We start from the raw sequence: 21492 nt of genomic DNA, 5'->3' as shown, positions 1-21492 counted from the left end.
AATTCCTCTATTAGGACACAGTCAGGTGTTGCTATATAGTTCATCTGTTTGAACGAGGCCAAGAGTTTTATTGATTTAATAAAAATCAATAATTAAAAAAAAAAGTTTCATTCAAATGAAGAAAAATATGACATTTGTATTCAGGCTCACAATTACATGATAACAATAATATAAAAGAACAGATTATAACTGTTCAGTATTCATACTCGTCCACGGTATTATAAAACTATAGGTGCATTTATTTCACCACCTCTTGAACTTTACTTGAGTATTTCTTTTATATTTTTTGTACCTTTTCTCCGCTATTTAGAAGGAATTCCTGCTTCTTGAAATTACAAAAAATAAATAAAAATATTTTCAAAATCAAATCGTTCATATATATAATGAACATTCCAAATCATAAATGAAATTTCTGCTCATAGACCTTCTGTTTTTATAAAGAATTATTTACTGGAATATCTTTAATGGAAATGTTTTTGAACATTTGTGCTTTACTAGTTATAGTTAAATTAAGGATATAAAAAAGAATGTATAAAATGGGCTTATATCGTGTGTCACATGGGTCTGATTCTATATAGCTGGCATATAGGGATTCTACTTCATTTATATATAGTAAGGGTTACGCATATTTTCTCATTTTAATTAGAAAAGTGTGTCTTTTACTGCAGTCTCTCCGACTGAGAGCAGGCTTTTATTTTGGAATCCTGGTTTTCAGGTCGCTTTCAAACCCGGAAGTAGCCTACAAGGTCAGGGTGCAAGTGTTGCTCTTGCACAGCGTCAAAGTTCCAAAACTAAGAGCTCTGTGGTTTAAAAGGACAAAACTGCATGTGAAGCTGTCTGCAAGAAAAAGGGTGTTAAAATTTGGTGAGTGTCGCTAATGTTTTGACACGAAGTGGAGCAAATGCTAAACGTTAGCTAGCAAGTCAGAGCTAGATAACAGTGAAGTGGACATGAGAGTGCTCCTACTGTAGCCCTGCGACATTAATGTGTACACAGTAATATCCACATAACCGTGTAATGCAGATAAAAAAAAATACAAATGCTAATAAACATTTACAAATATTAGTCGCGTTGATCTGAACATAAATCGAACTGGATGTTAGCAAGTGAAATCTGTTTCACTTCAGTGTTCATAGTTCAGACACTTTTTATTTCTGTGCAGTCATGTGGATTAATAAGTAAACCCTGACTGCTTTCATTGTAATTAAGAGGGTATGTAGCAGTAAGGTGCTGCTAATCACGATTAATTGATCATGAGCACCTCTGTAAAAGCACAAGTTTAGGCACTTTTGCTGGTCTGCAACATTCAGGTGTGTCAACACAGTACCACAAACTTCCCAGCAAATTCACCAAAAGATCGATCTGTGCAATGAACTGTTAGAGAAAGATTAAACAAGTCTGGCTCGTTTGGAAGGAGTGTTTTGCAGACACAGGATGTGGTCACCTTACAGTCACCAGGTTGACTGTCTGCACCAGTTCATATTTGATTCAACTGTTCTTTAATCTGTCTGACAGCTAAAGCCTGACCCAAATTCAGTCATGCAACAGGACAGTGATGTCTAGCACAGCAGCAAATTTGTGAAAAAGAAAAGAATCAAGGTGTTACAATGGCCAGGTGAAAGACCTCAGCATGATTAAAATGCAGCAGGCTCTTAAGAAAGCTGTGCATTAATAAATACCTGCAAACCTCAAGGAACCGAAGCAATGTTATAAAGAAGAGTAGGACAAAATTCCCCCTTAGTGATGTTAGAGGCTGATAAACTCATACAGGAAATGATTGCTGCTAAAGGTGGTGCTACAAGCTGCTGAATCATGGGCTGTAATTAGTTTTTCACAGGATTGCAGAGATTCCTGTGATAATGTTCCTTTTCACATAATTTTAGCGATACAGATAATAGTTTTCTCTGTATTGATTATTAGTGTATTTACATAAAATAAGTTACTTGTAATCTATTTACATTTGTTTTTATTATTGTTATTCTTATTTTTTTAATGCTGCAGTGGTCTAATTCAAGAGGATTTTCTCCTGTGGGAGGAAATAAAGCAGTCAGATCTGTAAATATTACTGCACTTAGATTATTTTTTTGTTTTGATGGTTACACAGAAAATACACTCAGTTTATCTTTACTGTATTAGTTTTGTAATAACACAGTATCATTTTAGTTCATTTTTGTTGTGGAATTTTGTTTTTTAAATGCCTAGTATGGGTTTTTTTATTTAGTTTTAATCAACCATGTTCTGGTGTTGCACAGACTGTGTGAGAGTGGGGTGTCTCACCTCTTTCTTTAACGCATACTAAGCAGCAACGCAGACGAAGGGAATGACTGATTCTAAGTTTGCAGTCTGCAGGTGTGAGCAAATAAAAGCAAGGAAACAGCGAAAGGAGTGAAACCTGCGTCATCAGCAGACTGAACATTGCTCACTGTGGTCTTTTCTTAAATTTCCTCAGGAGCTTGTATCATCTGGATGTTGAGCGTTCGAGCTCTGTTTGGGATCGGCTTCCTGGTGACCTCACGAGCCGCGACAGCCCTCGCTCAGGCAGGGACATGCCCGTTGCCCGCTGCAGCTAACAGCCACAGAAAGGACTGTTTCAGCAGCACACCAGCGTCCACCATGGCCCAGGCCATCAAATATCTCGGGTGAAGGTTTTAACCTTTTCACACATAAGAGTAAAACCAGACTTCATGAGCCTAGACTGACCTGTAAATACTTCACAGGCAGGAGGAGGCCCAGCACATCGACGAGGAGCTCTTCAGTGAGTACGGCTTCAGTGTGGATCAACTGATGGAGCTGGCTGGACTCAGCTGTGCCACAGCCGTCACACGGGTGAGCGTCACCGTGGGCTCTTATTTTTGAAATGCAAATCTAACGGGAGGAATGTAAAATAATTATTTCAGGAACTAATGTGAGACCTCTACCTATTCCAGCTGCTCAAAAATGAGTTTGGTGTCTTTAGGGTTTGAAGAAAGAAACAAGGGTCGAAAGTGGGGTGTAGAAATATTTTCACTTTTTTCTTCTATTCTATGGTTGAGCCACTTAATCCAGTTACAAAAATAAAAGTTTAAACATTGATGTAAATAGACAGCTACCAACCAGTTACGCAAAAATCGTGTGATGAATTTCCCCCAAAACTCTGATCTAATCTTACTCGTCAGCCTTTATTTTTCTGTAGTCAGACTAAAGTAACATTACACTTGATGACGTTATAGTAATGTTGAAACATTCGTCTTTTTGCACAATCAAAGTCTGAAATATTTTCAACTGCACTTTTAAGTTTGCTGTTGTGGAATTGAGATGCACTTGATACAACTGCATTTTGCTCGAAGGTGCAGGAAGAAGCTTTACTTGGTTTGCGTAACTAACACAGAACGGGCCCTTAACCTCCTAAGACCCAAACTCTTCCATGACATGCAATTTTAATTTCTCTTTGATATTTGGGCTGATTGTGACCCAATGAATGTAAAAACAAAGAATTGCCATATTTTTTACCTGATTTTTGTTTCTGAGAAAAATTAGAGCCACATATGAGGATATTTGTCTAAAATTTCGATAGAACAGTGGCAGTATAATGTCCTCGTAAGTGGATATCAGGCCCTTGTAGAGCAAAATTTAGGATTTTGGTCTAAACAACCCAAAATGTGATGTCCACATATGTGGACGCCAGGTCCTAGGAGGTTAAATATATCAAAGTTTATTTTGCTTTCTTCTTTTCCTTCAGGCATATCCACTTACTTCTCTGGTGAAAGCCAGACCTTCTCTGCTAGTGATTTGTGGACCAGGTAACAACGGGGGCGATGGCCTGGTCTGTGCCCGGCATCTGAAACTCTTTGTGAGTGTCTCTCAATTTCACAGAAGAGGAAAGTAAACCATTTATTTTCACATCCTCATTCAGCCTTAAAATCCTAAATTCCTTTTTCCTCGTTAGTACTTTGTGTGTCTGATTTCAGGGTTACGAGCCGACCATCCTGTACCCAAAGAGGCCAAACAAGCCGCTGTTCCAAGGCCTAACCACACAGTGCCAGAAAATGGAGATCCCCTTCCTGACTGAGATGCCTGAGGTTTGGTGTTAATAAAATATGTAGCTGCAGCTTTATCCAATGTAAACACACAGACACACTGCTTATTGTTTTCTGACTGTGCATTTTGTATGAAGCTGTACAAATGCTCTGTTACACATGAACAGAGCTAATGTAATTAGGCTCCAGTTTAAATTAGCTGTCTAAATGATACTGAGGGGATAATAGCTCTGTTTTTATTACAGCAAACTAGATAGTGAATAATTTCATTGGTAGCTAAGAGGAGCTTTAGTTGATGGATTTACTCACTGAAATAAATGTGCTTTCAAGCTATTGATTAATTCCTTTGAAACTAACTTATCTGGGTAAAACTGTCTCCTCAGGCCAAAGCGATTGATGAAGCATACAACCTGGTGATAGACGCCATCTTTGGCTTCAGCTTCAAGGGAGCTGTGCGAGAGCCCTTTGGCTCCATCTTGGACACACTGAAAAAGTCCACAGTGCCCACAGCCAGCATCGACATCCCCTCAGGTCAGTCCTCACCAGTCCTTGGGTGACATTACTTTGTGAAGTAACTGGTTACAATACAAAATTACTGCCATTAAAAAGTAATCAATAAGGCATGCACCAGTATAGTGGGGCAGGGGTTAGCACATCACCATGAAGATGTGAATGTGAAGTGCTGTTTTTCTTTGTTAGCCATGCTGACAGACTGCTAACCCTTCAACGATATAACCCGCCTCCCAGCTCATGGCAGCTGGGGAAAGCTCCATGTCGCCACAACCTTGAATTGAAATGTCTCTTATAAAAATGGATGTATTAACTTTTGCTAGCATTACCTCTTAAACTAAACCCAATGTATAGCCAGCTTTTAGCTGAAAAACATGTGGTTTTGCAGTCCTCCTCGCTGCAGTACGGCTTGCCAGCAATGTTGTGGAGTTCTGCTTATTGTCAGTGAGGATTTATTAAACTGCAGTGCATCTGTCAACAGTCTGGAATGATTATAATCAATAACTGCATGAAGCCTGCTGCATGTCCGCGCTCCCAAACAGAGGATATTGATTTGGGTCTAACAACTGTCGCTAACAGACATACTGCAGATTATCTCAGGAAACAGAAATTTCAGCTGGTTAGTGACAGCCTTTTTTTGTTTGTTTTCATGTTAAAGGTTGGGATGTGGAGCAGGGTAGCACAGATGGACTCCAGCCTGACATGCTCATCTCTCTCACTGCACCAAAGAAATCCGCCTCCCTGTTTAAAGGACGATATCACTTCTTGGGAGGCAGATTTGTGCCACCTGGCTTGGAGAAGAAATATCAACTCAACCTGCCCCAGTACCCCGGCACAGACTGTGTTTTGCAACTCTAAGAGATGTGGGCCATCACTGAAGGGAAATAAGCTGTCACTGGCGTTATAAAGCAATCAGCTTAGCTCAGCATAAAGGCTGTAAACTGGGTGAAACAGCCAGCAGCGTGACATCCGTTCACTCATTAACACGTCTTGTTTGTTGATTTTAAGAGAGCTTATGTGACATAATCGTATGCTGTCATCACACCTGCGGCAGCATCAGCTAAAGTAAATATGAAAATAAAAAAATTCTTTCTCTGACAAACTGACAAACTTTTTAAAGTTCATATATTCTGCTTTTCCCAAATTTTTTTTTTACATATACGTACACGTATATACGTGATGGGAGAAGGGAGCGGGAGATCGACAGACTGATTGGTGCAGCGGCTGCAGTGATGCGGACGCTGTACCGGTCTGTTGTGGTGAAGACAGAGCTGAGTGTAAAAGCGAAGCTTTCAATCTACCGGTCGATCTACGTCCCTACCCTCACCTATGGTCACGAGCTGTGGGTAGTGACCGAAAGAACAAGATTGCGAATACAAGCGGTGGAAATGAGCTTCCTCCAAAGGGTGGCTGGCCTCTCCCTTAGAGATGGGGTGAGAAGTTCGGCCATCCGGGAGGGGCTCAGAGTAGAGCCGCTGCTCCTCCACATCGAAAGGAGCCAGCTGAGGTGGTTCGGGCATCTGACAAGGATGCTCACTGGGCGCCTCCTGGGTAAGGTTTTCTGGGCATGTTTCACCAGGAGGAGGCCCGGGGCAGACCCAGGACACGCTGGAGAGATTATATCTTGGCCGGCCTGGAACGCCTTGGTGTTCCCCTGGATAAGCTGGAGGAGGTGGCTGGGGAGAGGGAGGTCTGGGCTTCTCTGCTTGGGCTGCTGCCCTCGCAACCCAGCCCCGGATAAGCGGAAGAAAATGGATGGCTGGATGCATATACGTACACTCACCAGTCATTTCATTAGGTACAGCATGCTAATAATTAGAGATGGCACGATACCACTTTTTTATGTCCGATACCGATACCGATATCATAAATTTGGATATCTGCCGATACCGATATGAATCCGATATAGTGTTTTTTAATCAACAAAACTGTTTTTTTAAATATCTTGCTGCATTTTGCAAGTCTGCAAGTTCATACTCAAGTTTAAAACAACAACTACACTAAAGCTATTCTGTTATACCTGTATACAAAAAAAATATTTCATAGTTCAGCAATACTGATCAATCTAATAAACTTAGACCTACACCATCCTCCCTATTCTGGTATTTTAAAGAGTACTTAGCAGAAATATTAAGCAACCTAACTAATAGGGTTCCAACTCCCAGCAACAACAAAAATAAATAAATAAAAAATAGGGAACCACCCCTCACGCGCCACCTCATGATGCTTAATCGACGTAATCAACCTTAATTTGATGCAGTGTGAAAAAAAAAATGCACAGAAATCAATTATTTTTCAAGAAATATTAAATAGATTCAACATCTTTCTTCAACAAAATTGCAGACTGCACAGATGGTACCTTCCCAAAGGAAAACTTACTAGGGTATATATTAGAGATGGCACGATACCACTTTTTTATGTCCGATACCGATACCGATATCATAAATTTGGATATCTGCCGATACCGATATGAATCCGATATAGTGTTTTTTAATCAACAAAACTGTTTTTTTAAATATCTTGCTGCATTTTGCAAGTCTGCAAGTTCATACTCAAGTTTAAAACAACAACTACACTAAAGCTATTCTGTTATACCTGTATACAAAAAAAATATTTCATAGTTCAGCAATACTGATCAATCTAATAAACTTAGACCTACACCATCCTCCCTATTCTGGTATTTTAAAGAGTACTTAGCAGAAATATTAAGCAACCTAACTAATAGGGTTCCAACTCCCAGCAACAACAAAAATAAATAAATAAAAAATAGGGAACCACCCCTCACGCGCCACCTCATGATGCTTAATCGACGTAATCAACCTTAATTTGATGCAGTGTGAAAAAAAAATGCACAGAAATCAATTATTTTTCAAGAAATATTAAATAGATTCAACATCTTTCTTCAACAAAATTGCAGACTGCACAGATGGTACCTTCCCAAAGGAAAACTTACTAGGGTATATATATTAGACTTAATAGTCACTATATACAGTAATTGACTTCTATTCATTTTACATCAAATTAAAACTTTGTGTGTCAGATAATTATTTATTAAAAGCTAGACATTTTAAATGAGAATAAGAAAGAAAAGTATGTCTTTGTGCCCCCTTTTCCCAGTTAATGCCCTATCGGCCCCCCTGGCTAAACTTTGCTAGATCCGCCCCTGCACAGTTACCAGCGTCAGCTACGTAGAAAAAGATCCTGGTGTAGAAAGTAATATTAAATAAATTCTAACAACAGCTTATCAAGCTTAAACGTGCTGCTGTTGTTCAGCCGCTGGTTTCCTCTTTCTGGTGCAAAGTGGGCCAAAAACAAAGACGGACTCGCGACAGAAAAGCCGATCAGCTGATCATTTAAGCAGTTTCACGATTGAAGTAGCAGCAGGAGAGCGAGAGGCAGTCGCTCGTTAAGCTTAACGCAGGAATGCTTTACAAACATTCAGAGATGGACTTACACACTTGCTTTACTTCTCTCGGGGATAACTTTGTCGGAGATGAAATGCCAGGTTGCTAGCGAAGCTCCACATGCTATCCAGACCACAGGTCCCGCATGCCACAGCCGCTCTATCACGTGATGCATACTGCTCCGACATGCTAACGTTCTGAGGTGAGTTACGGCGTGTTGCAAGTTTTGTGAGGTGCTTTCCTGATATTTAATGGATCGGATTACATTTTTTATTTTTCTCCGATATCCGATCCAGTCATTTAGGTCAGTATCGGACCGATACCGATACGTAATATCGGATCGGTCCATCTCTAGTATATATATTAGACTTAATAGTCACTATATACAGTAATTGACTTCTATTCATTTTACATCAAATTAAAACTTTGTGTGTCAGATAATTATTTATTAAAAGCTAGACATTTTAAATGAGAATAAGAAAGAAAAGTATGTCTTTGTGCCCCCTTTTCCCAGTTAATGCCCTATCGGCCCCCCTGGCTAAACTTTGCTAGATCCGCCCCTGCACAGTTACCAGCGTCAGCTACGTAGAAAAAGATCCTGGTGTAGAAAGTAATATTAAATAAATTCTAACAACAGCTTATCAAGCTTAAACGTGCTGCTGTTGTTCAGCCGCTGGTTTCCTCTTTCTGGTGCAAAGTGGGCCAAAAACAAAGACGGACTCGCGACAGAAAAGCCGATCAGCTGATCATTTAAGCAGTTTCACGATTGAAGTAGCAGCAGGAGAGCGAGAGGCAGTCGCTCGTTAAGCTTAACGCAGGAATGCTTTACAAACATTCAGAGATGGACTTACACACTTGCTTTACTTCTCTCGGGGATAACTTTGTCGGAGATGAAATGCCAGGTTGCTAGCGAAGCTCCACATGCTATCCAGACCACAGGTCCCGCATGCCACAGCCGCTCTATCACGTGATGCATACTGCTCCGACATGCTAACGTTCTGAGGTGAGTTACGGCGTGTTGCAAGTTTTGTGAGGTGCTTTCCTGATATTTAATGGATCGGATTACATTTTTTATTTTTCTCCGATATCCGATCCAGTCATTTAGGTCAGTATCGGACCGATACCGATACGTAATATCGGATCGGTCCATCTCTACTAATAATGGGTTAGGCCCTCTTTACCTTCAGAACTGCTTCAATTCTCTGTGGCATAGACTCAAAAAGGTGCTGGAAACATCCCTCAGAGATTTTGGTGCATTGACATGAAACAATCTGCCGTACTGCTCCTAGATCTGGTGACTGGAGGTAATTTGAGTGGACTGAATTCAGTATCATCTAAGAAACAAGCTGGAGATTATTTAAACTGTGTGACGTGGAGTATCATCCCCCTGGAAGCAGACATCAGAAGATGGACACACTGTGGTCATAAAGGGATAGCCATGGTCAGCAGCAATTAAGCAATGCTCAGTTGGTATTAAGGAGGCCAAAGCGTACCGAGAAAATATCCCCTGCACCGTTACACCATCACCAGCAGCTTAACCACTCACGAGGCAGGATGGGTCCATACTTTCATGTTTATGCCAAATTCTGACCCTGTCATCCAAATGTTGCAGCAGAAACTGAGACGCATCAGATCAGACCATGTTTTTCTAATTGTAGCCTCGGTTTCCTGTTCTTAGGTTTTTTGATTTGATTTGATTTGATTGATTAGCATTCAAATTCAAATCTCAGTGAAAACAGTGAAAAAACAAACAAACAGTGAAAACAGAACAAAAATCTACCATAAAGAAAGAAAGCATGAGACAAGGCTAATCAAAAGGTATTGGCAGAAGCATTTGCTTATTACTCCAACCCTTTTCACAAAATATCTTTTTGTATGCAGCTCCTGTACACAGGGCTTGAAGAAAATAATAAAACAAAGCAAAAACCAACCAAACAAACAAACAAACAAACAAAAACAAAGTAAAAAAACTTTCCACCTTAGATAAGTAACTACATCAAAGCAAAAGAATCAAGAGGTTGTTGTTTTTTTTCTCCTTTTTGCTCTTTTCATTCTTGATATATATATTTTTCTAATACTCTATTTTTAAACATGTTTTTAAACAAGGAAAATGAACTACACCTTTTTAAATCACTGTCATAACTATTCCACAGGTTAACTCCTCTAACAGAAACACATCTCTGCTTTATATTTGTCCTCATCTTGTTTTTCTTAAAGGTGAGTGTCATATAGTGTGGTGTGCTGCTACTGGAATCAACAAGGCGTTTTCAGCCAGAGAACTGCTGCTCACTGGGTATTTTCTCTTATTTGGACAATTTTCAGACTGCAAATCCAAGAGATGTTTGTGTGGGGGAAAATTCCAGTATATCAGCAGTTTATGAACTACTTACACTGCTCCCCCTGGCACCAGTAACTTTCAAAATAAATCACTGGTTTCTAAATATGGTTACAAAAGTGGACGCTCATATTAGACAGGTCCAGTAGAAGAATAAAAAAAAAAAAAAGTTGTTTTGAACATTAAAAATGGAGCTGGAGCTGAGCAGACCTCACTTGAAATCTTCATCATAATCATCAATCATAATATCCAAGCACGACAATTTTCAACCACGTTTTCTCCATTTTTATTAATACATCTTTATTATTGACTGAATCTATAACTAGCAGTTAATTTAGAAATACAGTCTATTGTAGCCCATCACATTCTATTTTAGAAATCACTTACACATATGGTGTTTTTTATACATTATGTGGTGATGATTTAGTAAAAAGCTTTCTTGGACAATTAGCCTCATGGACTCTCCACAAAACCACTCATATTAAATGCATGACTACATATACTTAAAGACAAATACTGAACGTACAGTATATGCTTCAGACAATGTGGTTCATTAATGCATAATGGTTTCTCATATAAGTGCAGAACATGCTTTTTGTGCACAGGGTACTATATACAGTGCTGGTACCATGCTCTCCTAGTGTGTTGTCCTTTGTTCGGTTTGTTAAGAAGGTAAAATAGAGGTTTGAGACGAAGAGTTTTTCCCTCAGGTTGTCATCGTGCAGGTCGTTAAGTGGAAGGATGTTTTCAGTCCATGAAGAAAGCCTGAGGACAAAGACGGCTCACGTAAATGGAAGTGCTGGCGCAGAATCAAAGCGACTGAGCTTGTAGAAAATCCAGTTTATCTCTAACTAATCCAACCTCTACAGCCACATTTAAATAATTAAAATGATCTCACAGCTGTTTTCCATTAGTTTCAGCTTTGCACACCTAATCAGTGACAACATATCTGTGTTAGATGGTGCCATAAATAATGCTTTTACACTTTATTAGAGAAAACAAATCAGTTTTATATTTAGTAATGAGGTTTGGAGTACATGGTGGTGTAGCCTTTTGGACTCCAATAATACTTAATTCCTAATATTTCACAAAGGTTTATTATCGTGTCCTTAGGGGTAGATCATCTGCATCCATCTCCTCCTCTGTCACAACAACCCTCTGCATGTCCTCCTTCACTACATCATGAATCTTCTCTGCAGTCTTCCTCTTTTCTTCCTGACTTGCATCTTCAACATCCTTTGTCAGATATATCCACCTTCCCTCCTCTGCATATGTCAGCCTTTCCTTTCTAACTTTGGCTCCAAACTGCCCTACCTGAGCTGTCCCTCTGATGCAGTGGTCTCTAATCCTGTCTATTCTGGTCACTACCAGTGAAAATGTTAGCATCTTCTTTTTGTTAGTACCACCATCTCCAAAACATGCATCACAGCAGGTCTCACTACCATCTTGTACATTTTCTCTTTCACTCTTGCTTCTATCCTTCTGCCAGAAATCACCCCTAACACTTGCCTCCACCCACTCCATCCTGCCTACACTCGCTTCTTCATCTCTCTTGTACATTGTCTTTTGCTTTGGATGGTTGAGCCCAGGTATTTAAATTCATCTACTTTCACTACCTTTGCCCCTTGCATGTTCACCTCTCCAACTGTGTCCCCCCCCTTGCACACACATGTATTGTGTGGGTGTTAGTCTGACGTCTAAAACCCACACATTTTCACCTAACTGAAGGTACAGTATTTGTATCACACAATTAGCAAAGCTGGTCCCACTTTAACACTTTAGCTGTGAAAAAATATAGTTGAGCAGAAATTCAAGGGATCCACCTTTCTAACCTGTCATTAATTTCCCTCAAAAATATACTTTAGTGCAAGAACTCAGTATTTAAATCTACAAAGTTTATTTTGCACTTTCTAGTAAATGTTAAGTTAGCAGTCTAATAGCCTAGCTTAGCTTCATGGACATCCATAGAACAATTTTGCTATATCCATAGAAAAGTGCAAAAATGACCCTTAATGACCTTTACATAATGTTTTCAATAAAAGTACACAGTCTAGAAATAACAAAACTTTCACCATAATAATACAATCAGAAAATTGCTAGACTAGATAATAAGTAAAGAGCATTTTTTTCTTTTATATTTTATACTTGACGTCGTTATTGTTGCTACAGGGACACAGTTTACATAGATCAAACATGATGTTTGAAACAAAGCCGTGGTTAGGAGTGGTCAGCTGACAGGGTTTAATGACATTTATGTAGTGTTTCTAATCATTCTAAAATACATTGTAACAGTAGGTATCTTTTATGGAAAGATGACATCCATTTTCATTAAATGATCACAACGTACCTGTGCTATTCTCCGACTTGTACCCCTGCACAGTTATCTTTACTTTCCGAGGCTATCGCTAAATATTCAGCATTTCTGGAAAGGAAAAAAAGAAAATCATTTTCAGTAATCATCTGCAATGTTTTCTTTTATCACAATGACATGGGTTAAAAAATGCAAAAATAAAAAGATACAGGTTTGATTTTCTTTTCGACTTACAGGAGGAAGGTTTTGGTTTTGACTAGGGAGGAGGATGGCAGGATGAAAACACGACAAGGCGACAAGAGGGAACGGGACAAAGACACACAAGTGAACGCACACAAACACGATGGAGACAGCGACAGTCTTATAGTAAAGGAAACAATGATATAGCAGGCAAAGGCAAAAGTTAAAATTATAGGTGTGATTATAGCAGGACAATAAACAATGACATGACTCATGGGGAAATACACACTTTTCACAACTTCCGACTCACACCAAATTTGTTTTTGAGGAAATTACCATTCACGTCAAACACTGTAAGCCAAAATAACACCTAATAAACAAGTATCAATGAGAAGGAAACCGCAACTGCTTTCACATATCTCTTATCATTTCTGCATATAAATTTGTCTCTTTGGCAGTCTGCCAAACCATATCCCTCTTCTGTGTTTCTTCTCCTTTTGCACACCGAGGAAAGTTAACTTCTTAACATGCAACAGGTCATGAGTTAAAATGAGCATTTAGGGTTGAGTTTGGGTTGGGTTAACATCCACCTTTTTATGATGTCATTTTCTCCTGTTTGGATTCAGGAGACAAATACCCTCTCAACTCCAAAGAATGCTCTCATTTATTTTATAAAGCTTATAGTTAGGGCTGGATCAGGTGACTGAATGATCCCTTAGGTATGCTGCTTCAGGCTGCTGGGACACTTCCCATGAGGCACTGAGCAGTTCTTCCCACTCTCCTGGATGTGCTTATATGCAACTACTGCAACCTTTGTCTACTTCCTCCTATACTTTGTGTCTGCTCGTGGTCTCTCTCTGCTTTCCTTTCCTTTCTTCCTTTTACCCTCATCTCTCAACCATTCAGGCCAGGTTGCTGCCCTCCCACAGCTTGGTTCTGCCGGAAGGTTCTTCTTGTTAAACGGTAGTTCTTACTCACAGTGGATCCTCTGATTTTTTGTGGGTTCTCTCTATAACGATGTGCAGTCTTTACCTTGCAATAAAATAACATAATCTGTGGATTTTGTTGGGTTTTTCCTTCGGTAAGGATTTCTTAGTTTATCGTTGAGGTTTTTTGTAATTATAGCAAAAATGTAACGGATGTGTTGATTACTTCTAGGTTCTATTTCATCTCAAGATTCTCATTTAGTGTTTTAGTTCTTCTTACTTTTGAAATCAGTTTTTCTTCAACGTTTAGAATACCCCTATACTTGATTTGATTTGGTTTGGTCTGGTCTCTCTGATGTCTTCTTGAATTTTGTTGTCAAGTGTTTCTCTTTTCCTTGGTTTCCCCATTTGGGTACTTCCTGTTTTATTTTGTTGCTTTTCGGTCTCTTGTACATTATCATTAATATTATTTCCTTTCTTATTGTCTTAATTAGTTTCAGCTGTGCCCTGTTAATCTAGTGTTTCCACTTTTCCTGATTGCTTCCTGTGCCCATTTAATGCCTCAGTTTCTATCAGTTTTTTGTTCAGTTACACTCTAACCCTGCTGCCCTCTTTAGCTTTATGTCATGTTTCTGTTTCTTTAATTTTCCACATTGTCTCAATAATGTTTTAGGTTTTTTCTGTTTAATTAGTCCATCTCTAAAAGCTGTATTTGGTTCGGCCTGAAATCTGTGACATTTAAAGCACCTTGAGGTGACTGTTAGTGTGAACTACAATTATTTTAATTTAATTTTTGCCTAATTGGAACACCTAAAATGTTTTTACCCAACCTGCAGACACAAAATTCTGGAATCCCTAGCTTACACTCACACAGTGTTTACTTCCTTCAGCTGGAGACCTAAAATTTTCTTTCATTTGCACCTCTGAGTGAGTTTATAATGCTGGTGTGACCGGGCCTTAACCCAAATTTGTCTTTCATCAATATCTACAAATATGCATGCCAATAAGTGCCAGAAAATAAGGAGTCTCAGATATGTTTGTTTCCTTTTCAACTGTAAAATGACTTAATTACACATCTTGGTCCACAATAGCAACGCGTGACTCATTTTATTTTGAGCTACAAACTAATATTGGCCAACATATCTGCATCCAGTTCATAACTGCACTCAGAAACACTTTTATAAGCCTTTAACATATAAGCACATCTTGTATATCTTTTCAAGCTGAATCTTGAAATGAAAAGGCTCAACTGTATATACAAAATTCTGACATGCATTAAGTCAGCATGCATTTAGGTGTAAGAGAAAAATACTTACGCCGCTTCTCGTAATGCTTCTTCTCCAGCTGCTGCTATCTTTCTGTAACAGTATATCATCTCTATGAGGAGCCAGAGCTGCAGGCCGATGATGGACACGTACATCATGACCTCTGACACGATGGAAGCTGTACCTCTGGTGGCTGCATACAGGAAACCAGGAAAGACGAGACAAACAAACAAAACAAAGGTGACCTGACGGGGTCGAGAAAAAGCTGAAACCACCTAAAACCTAAAGAGGAAACATCTGTTCTATCTAAAATCTTTTGTTTTCAACCACAAGAGCCACACGCATCGAAATAAAGAATTCTGTGCTTGAATAGTCTTAGTTTTTCTTGCAGAAGAATCACTTTTGTGACATTGTGCAGTCTGCCTGTGAGACACTACTGAGTTTAATCAAAATATATAATATATAATAAAATGACTTTAACAGTCTCTCATGTTCTTGCAGAGGAATTTTGGACCACTTCACAACATTGCTTCGGTTCATTACAATTTGCAGGCATTCGTTTATGCAAAGCTCTCTTAAGAGTCTAAATATTTGCAAAATATCTATTAATTAATCATAATTTGTTCCAAAGTTACAGTTAAGAGACAGTTTTCCAGACGTATTTAAAGCCTAGTCCTAGATTCAAAGGGAAATTAAATTAAGATCGCCGCAAAGTCTAAGACTAGACTTGATCCGTGTCTGGGAGACTGAACCAAAGAGCGCACAGTTATATATGCTTACTGTTATGCTGTCTGATAGTAATGCATTTATCAGGAAACATTAAATAATTCAGCTAAGCTGCTGAACTGGCAGCGTGTCAGTATCCACGATTAGACATGTTTCTTCCATCTATTGAAAACTGTAGAGAGTAAATATCAGCCACTGATGAAATAGAAGTGAAACAAAATGAATGTTGCTTCCATTTTAATCATAACAGAGACTAGGAGGCTGCTTTATTGACAGTGCCAGAATCTTCAACCTCTGAAAATGGAGGCAGGCTGCATTCTCATAATATTAAAGCTCCGTTGTTGTTCAGGGACCTCCAGGTTAATAGGAATGCACACTGCACTCACAGTGAGATTTAAAAGAGTGACGGTCTGTATTGTGTGAGTGTGAATCAGTTTGTGAAATGCTTCTGCAATGACAGAGTCTGCTTAAGTCTAATTAAGGCCTGAAAATGCTCAGCCATCTCCACCATTGATCGCCACATTTACACGTAAGATAAATTCATTCAAAAAAATTCAAAAAATCTAAATCTGACTGCTCAAACCACACTTTTCAACCTTATTTCAATATGCATAATATATTTTAACATTTAGCAATAAATTAGCTTTTTCTTGTTAACTGTCTTCAGATGTCTTTAAGTCTACTTGCTCAGATACTAATGACCTGTATAAAGTCGTACCTTTCCCCACCACACTGAGGTGCACCACTTTGCTGACAACGTCGTTGTACTCGTAGTTTTCGTAGGAGAGGATGCGGTTGAAAAAGCACCGGTAAGTGCCCGAGTCATTGAAGGTGACATTTAACAGGTATATGGACGCATCTTGAATGTCTCTGCTCCTTTTGCTTCCGTTCCAGTCGACACGAGCCTCAAACTGGTCACTCTCAATGGTGGGGCCATCCTCATTGTAGGTGTACATCTGGACGACACAGAGATCATTTAAGGTTGTGTTCATTACCAGTTACATATTCTTATGCAACACCTTTGCATGAGTGACGGTTAAAATTAATCTTTCATTATTTATGTTATTCTGGGCCTTGGTGTAGCCGCTCAGTTTGTTTCCCCCCTTAAAGAGAACTTATTTCTGATTGGCTGTCCCCCCCTAAACAGAAGATCGGAACAGTTGTGGGTGGAGCTTCTGTTCTCACAGCTAATACCAGGTGTCTGAGATGACTCTATTGGGATATACACACTCCATGACATCACACAGAGCCAAGGGTAGAAGAAACTGTCAGAAACAGAGCATTTGGCTCACAGGTGTTACTTTTAAAAACGCTGAAACTTTGGCGGTGTCTAATATGAACATCCACCAATGAGCTATTATGTTATTTAGGCTACGATGTATTATTATTATTATTATTATTTTGGAAATGTGTTTCATATCTCTTGAAAATCAAGGATTTAGTGTAAAAACTGTCAGTAACTCGTAAACATTTATTGCTAAATGTTTGTTAAACCCTTGAATTAGAGCAGAAAGTCTACACTTCAGCTGTACCCTGATTGTTTGATTTCAAATTGGAAGCAACAATGAAAAAAATATGTCCAGGTTCATGAGTAAAAAACATACTCCATTTTTTAGATTTTCAGTTAATTGGTTAAGTAAACACACTTGACAGCTCCAAATGGATATCATGTGAGAGGAAAATACCTCGTTACATATTGTAGATGGATGTGTTGCCTCCGATTTAAATTTGTCTACACCCCCAGTCACCCCATATGAAACACACTTTCCCCTGAAACTGTTCAGGCATATTTTTGTAAATTATAAAACGACCGTTCAGACACTACTATACTGAAATACATCCACGGCTACATTAACACAGCATGCACTGCGGCATCAAACAGAGAATCCAGCACAAGGTCAGCAGAGCTCTCTCTGACACTTTGATGACTTCAGTGGAGTAAAATGTTCCAATTGATTCCCATCTGAAGCTCATGACGGTCTCATCACTGGGTGCTATTATGTGACTGAGGACCGTACTGTAGGTGTCTATGTGCGAGTAAGTGAGAGCGACAGGAAGGAGGAGAGCTTTGGTGTGCACTATATATAAGTGCATATATAAATAGCTCAAGTCCTGAGAGAAGTAGCCCACAAGTTTGATTTTATGGATGCTTGCATGACTAAGACTTCCTGCTCCAAACCTCCCATATAGTCAGCAGTGCTGCTTGTTGTGTACAAAGCAGAATTTAAGGTCCAGCAGAGGTAGCGGCTTCGCTGTGTGTCATTGACATAAATGTATTTTTCAAGGGATTTTGCAGAAATTGCAACAAGCATAAATAGCACCATAGTTCTGTAAAGATATTATTAAATTGGCCAAAAAGGATTGGGTTGATTAGAATTTAGGTATTATTTTATAGATAACCTCTTCATAAATCCAGTTAATTTACCAACACGAGGAGCTATTACACATACATACATCAGAAACATCAGAAATCTTTTTGGTGCAACACCGGCCCACTTCTTGACGTGTATGTCATCCAGTTCAGCGATGCACAGTGAGGATCTTGGAAGACTAAAATTTGTTTTAATCTCCATCATCAAAACTGCAATTAGGAAATGAGAGCTCTTTTCCTGAAGGATATTGCTTCTCCTTCAAATGTACTGAAATCGTTTTGTGTGATAGTAACTGGAAGAAGCTCTGGCTTTTGCAGTTATTTTCTTCTACTTTATTAACAAGGTGAAAGAAGCATCCTTTAAAGTGCTCCACTGGTTTTATGCTACCGAAAGTGTCCTTAAAAAGACTCAAACCTGACATTATGTAATCTTACATGAGTTTGTCTTTCAGTTATTTTAGCTTTACCTCTACTCCTGCCTACTGAAACAGCATGTTTACGTTTATGTAAGTGATTCCCGATTGGTTTGGAAAGATATTTTATTTGGACTCCATCAAGACAATAACGCAAACTCTTGTGAATTTCAGATTAATCTGATTTTTTTTAATTCTGTGCCAAATTTCAGATTCACAAATGTAAGTTTCTAAACTGAAAACGAATGCAGTTCCACAATCATATTCCTACTGTCGTCTCCCCTGAAAATATATTGAACAGTGTTTATTTTATATAAATAAAGCAGCAAGTTACTTCTATACTTTGTTCCTTCTTCTAATAAATGTTTTTTTTTTTTTAAAAGATGGGGGGAAACCCAGATCTGCAGGGCCATAAATCCCACTTCATGGAAACACTCACCAGAAAAAAGTCAGCCTCCCCTTTTGGCCTGAAGTACCATTCGACGCTGGCTTCACCTCTCACCTCACTCCTTCTTTTGCAGGAGATGCAGCCCAGTTTAAAACCCTTGCCTGCTACAGCTTCAGTGTCCGAGTCCACCTCTGCACAGGCCCCGTGACACTGGTACACTGTTTACAAGAAAAGAAGAGATGTCATCAGCCTGGGTTAACAAGGTGTCATAGCAAAACACTGCCAGGAATCCCGCCCACTCACCAAACAGCGTGCAGAGGAAGGAAAATAGCAGAAAACGTAGTAGTGCCATAACTCCAGATGTTTTATCGAAGGAGGGGCCTCAAAAAGTACAACCCTAAAATGGTTCTTGAAGCTTTCACGGAGCCTAGTGACACTCACGCACTGAGCACCTCCGAGTTTGCAATAGCAGGATGGATATTTGCAAATGTTTTCTTGTAGATTTCAGGAAGCTTATCTGTATTGTTTTTTTTTTTTAAGTGCAGGCTGATGTCATGTGTTGGTGACAACTAGCAGCTAAACATGCATTGTAAAGTGCAAACCGTATACGCGTAAATGTAATGTCCCGTGGAACCACTCAGGTCTTTGGCTCAAGCCGGCAACAGTTTCCAGAATTCTGGTTGCAGAATTTATTGCCACAAATTATTGCTCCTTTTGAGACAGTTCCCCCAATTTACACACCCACTGGCCTCCCGCATCCACGCGGTGACCTTTTCTGCTATCAATAATCAAATAGCTTATGAAACGATCCAGATATCTGTTAACTCACAGTGCTCCCCAGATCCGCACCCTGAGGTTATGATTTTTTTTTCCTGAGGTCCTTTTAATATGAGATGCAGAGAGCAATCAGTAGACCTCCCTGGGGCATGCTCCGCTCTAAATGTTGGAAAATTACAGAGAGTATAGACGCTTACGAGGTTAAAATGAATGTGTTCAAGAGTGCAACATGCCAGCTACTGAATAAACGTCAACAATACATTTACATGCCAGTGCATTTATAATCAATTTGCATGCTCTACGGCAGGAAACAAATGGCTACCTTTTACAGGGTACACGCTACCAGTATTTAATAGAGACCAGTCTAATGGTCTAATGGTAATTATCCTTAATCGGATCAATGAAATCAGAGCCACTGTCCTGATCAGGCCTCCTCTCCTCGAGCAGAGTCGTCTCTCCTGGAAAAAATATAGAAAAATACTGTCCTCTCCTGCGATGGCAGCTATATATTTTTTTTGTATAATTTCAGCTATCTAATGACCCCGTGCTCGGAGAAAAGATGTTTCGTTCGCGTTGGCATTGCAGGTCAAACTGCGTGAGCGCACACGCAGGCATATAAACCAGACACGCAATTAAAAAAAACACACACACAACCCTCAAATAAATCCGTCCAGTGCTCAGTTAACGGTGTTTTTTCCTGCGCCACAGCGGCACCTCTGTTGAGAGGCTGTTGCTGCAGATGCACTGCGGTAAAAACAGCCAAGCGTGTGTGAGACAGGGCAGGTGCTGCATGTGACAGCTGTTTGAGCCTCTTCTGTACGGTTTTTTAAACTGATGCTCATTTAACCCTGCCTCAAACCTGCTGCAGGGATCCCGGTGTGCGTTGGAAGCAAATTAAATGGAAAATGATAAATAAGAAAACGAGAACAGGGCGAGATGGCCCTTTAATTTAACTCCATGTTGATTCATACAGGGCATCAGAGAGCTTCCACTTTCTGGACTTCTTGTTTTATAGGGGGCGCTAATGGGAGGTGACTCAAAAAATCCAGTTAAAATTACAGTAGGCTACAGTGAAGGAATTTTTCGTGAAATTATTTTAATGTATTCAAAAGATCCACCATCATCCCTGTGCCCAAGAACAGCAAACCCTCATCCCTGAACGATTACCGGCCAGTTGCACTGACCTCGGTAGTAATGAAGGTGTTTGAGAGGCTGCTGAAGAACATCATCTCCTCCTCCATCCCAGACACCACAGATCCGCTGCAGTTCGCCTACAGATCCAACAGATCCACAGAGGATGCTATCGCCCACGTCCTACACACCACTCTCAGCCACGTGGACAAGAAACAGGGTAACTATGTGCGAATGCTGTTTGTTGATTACAGTTCAGCGTTTAACGCAATAGTGCCCTGCAGACTGTTCACAAAGCTCAGGGATCTGGGACTTAACAGCCGTCTGTGTGCATGGGTGTTTGACTTCCTCACTGGCAGAACTCAGGTGGTGAGGGTGGGCAGGTGCTTCTCCAACAGCATCACCATCAACACAGGAGCACCTCAGGGATGTGTCCTCTCGCCACTGCTCTACTCCCTCTACACTTCAGACTGTGTGGCCACCCATGGCTCCAACACCATTGTGAAGTTTGCTGACGACACAGTGGTGTTGGGTGCCATCTCCAACAACGATGAGGCGGCCTACATGGATGAAGTGAAGAATCTGGCATCGTGGTGCCAGGACAACCACCTCCAGCTGAACGTCTGCAAGACCAAGGAGCTGGTGGTGGACTTCAGAAGGGGTCAGCACAGAGACTACAAGCCCATTATCATCAATGGAGCTCCAGTGGAGAGGGTGCAGTCCTTCAAGTATCTTGGTG

At 39.9% G+C, this 21492-nt stretch overlaps 2 protein-coding genes across 2 annotated transcripts; one reads left to right on the top strand and one right to left on the bottom strand.

Annotated features, from left to right (window-relative positions):
• Positions 1-709: 709 nt before the first annotated feature.
• naxe (NAD(P)HX epimerase) lies at positions 710-5636 on the top strand. The gene is made up of 7 exons (XM_085446654.1): positions 710-864; positions 2450-2639; positions 2718-2826; positions 3719-3829; positions 3948-4058; positions 4400-4547; positions 5185-5636. Exons 2-7 carry the CDS (start codon positions 2467-2469, stop codon positions 5382-5384), a joined length of 852 nt encoding a protein of 283 aa, XP_085302780.1. The 5' UTR covers positions 710-864; positions 2450-2466; the 3' UTR covers positions 5385-5636.
• Positions 5637-10535: 4899 nt separating this feature from the next.
• scn1bb (sodium channel, voltage-gated, type I, beta b) lies at positions 10536-20340 on the bottom strand. Its single transcript, XM_085446199.1, has 6 exons — positions 19149-20340; positions 18897-19063; positions 16392-16629; positions 14999-15140; positions 12613-12687; positions 10536-11030 (listed from the first exon to the last, which is right to left on the bottom strand). The coding sequence occupies exons 1-5, from the start codon at positions 19195-19197 to the stop codon at positions 12618-12620; spliced, it is 666 nt and encodes a 221-aa protein (XP_085302325.1). The 5' UTR covers positions 19198-20340; the 3' UTR covers positions 10536-11030; positions 12613-12617.
• Positions 20341-21492: the final 1152 nt, after the last annotated feature.

The sequence above is a fragment of the Copadichromis virginalis genome, linkage group LG22 (genome assembly GCF_057382275.1).
Source record: "Copadichromis virginalis isolate Kocher_CV1m ecotype Utaka linkage group LG22, C_Virginalis_male_GT1.1, whole genome shotgun sequence".
Classification (NCBI taxonomy): domain Eukaryota; kingdom Metazoa; phylum Chordata; class Actinopteri; order Cichliformes; family Cichlidae; genus Copadichromis; species Copadichromis virginalis.
This window is presented reverse-complemented; position numbering and strand designations above follow the sequence as displayed.

Excerpts from the sequence above, each read along its gene's own strand:
- naxe (XM_085446654.1), top strand. The coding sequence starts at position 2,467 with ATGTTGAGCGTTCGAGCTCTGTTTGGGATCGGCTTCCTGGTGACCTCA. Across the intron at positions 2,827-3,718 it reads GTGCCACAGCCGTCACACGG|GCATATCCACTTACTTCTCT; the intron begins GTGAGCGTCACC and ends CTTTTCCTTCAG. Across the intron at positions 3,830-3,947 it reads CCCGGCATCTGAAACTCTTT|GGTTACGAGCCGACCATCCT; the intron begins GTGAGTGTCTCT and ends GTCTGATTTCAG.
- scn1bb (XM_085446199.1), bottom strand. The coding sequence starts at position 19,197 with ATGGCACTACTACGTTTTCTGCTATTTTCCTTCCTCTGCACGCTGTTT. Across the intron at positions 19,064-19,148 it reads CTTCCTCTGCACGCTGTTTG|TGTACCAGTGTCACGGGGCC; the intron begins GTGAGTGGGCGG and ends TCTTGTAAACAG. Across the intron at positions 15,141-16,391 it reads CCTCAGTGTGGTGGGGAAAG|CCACCAGAGGTACAGCTTCC; the intron begins GTACGACTTTAT and ends TCCTGTATGCAG.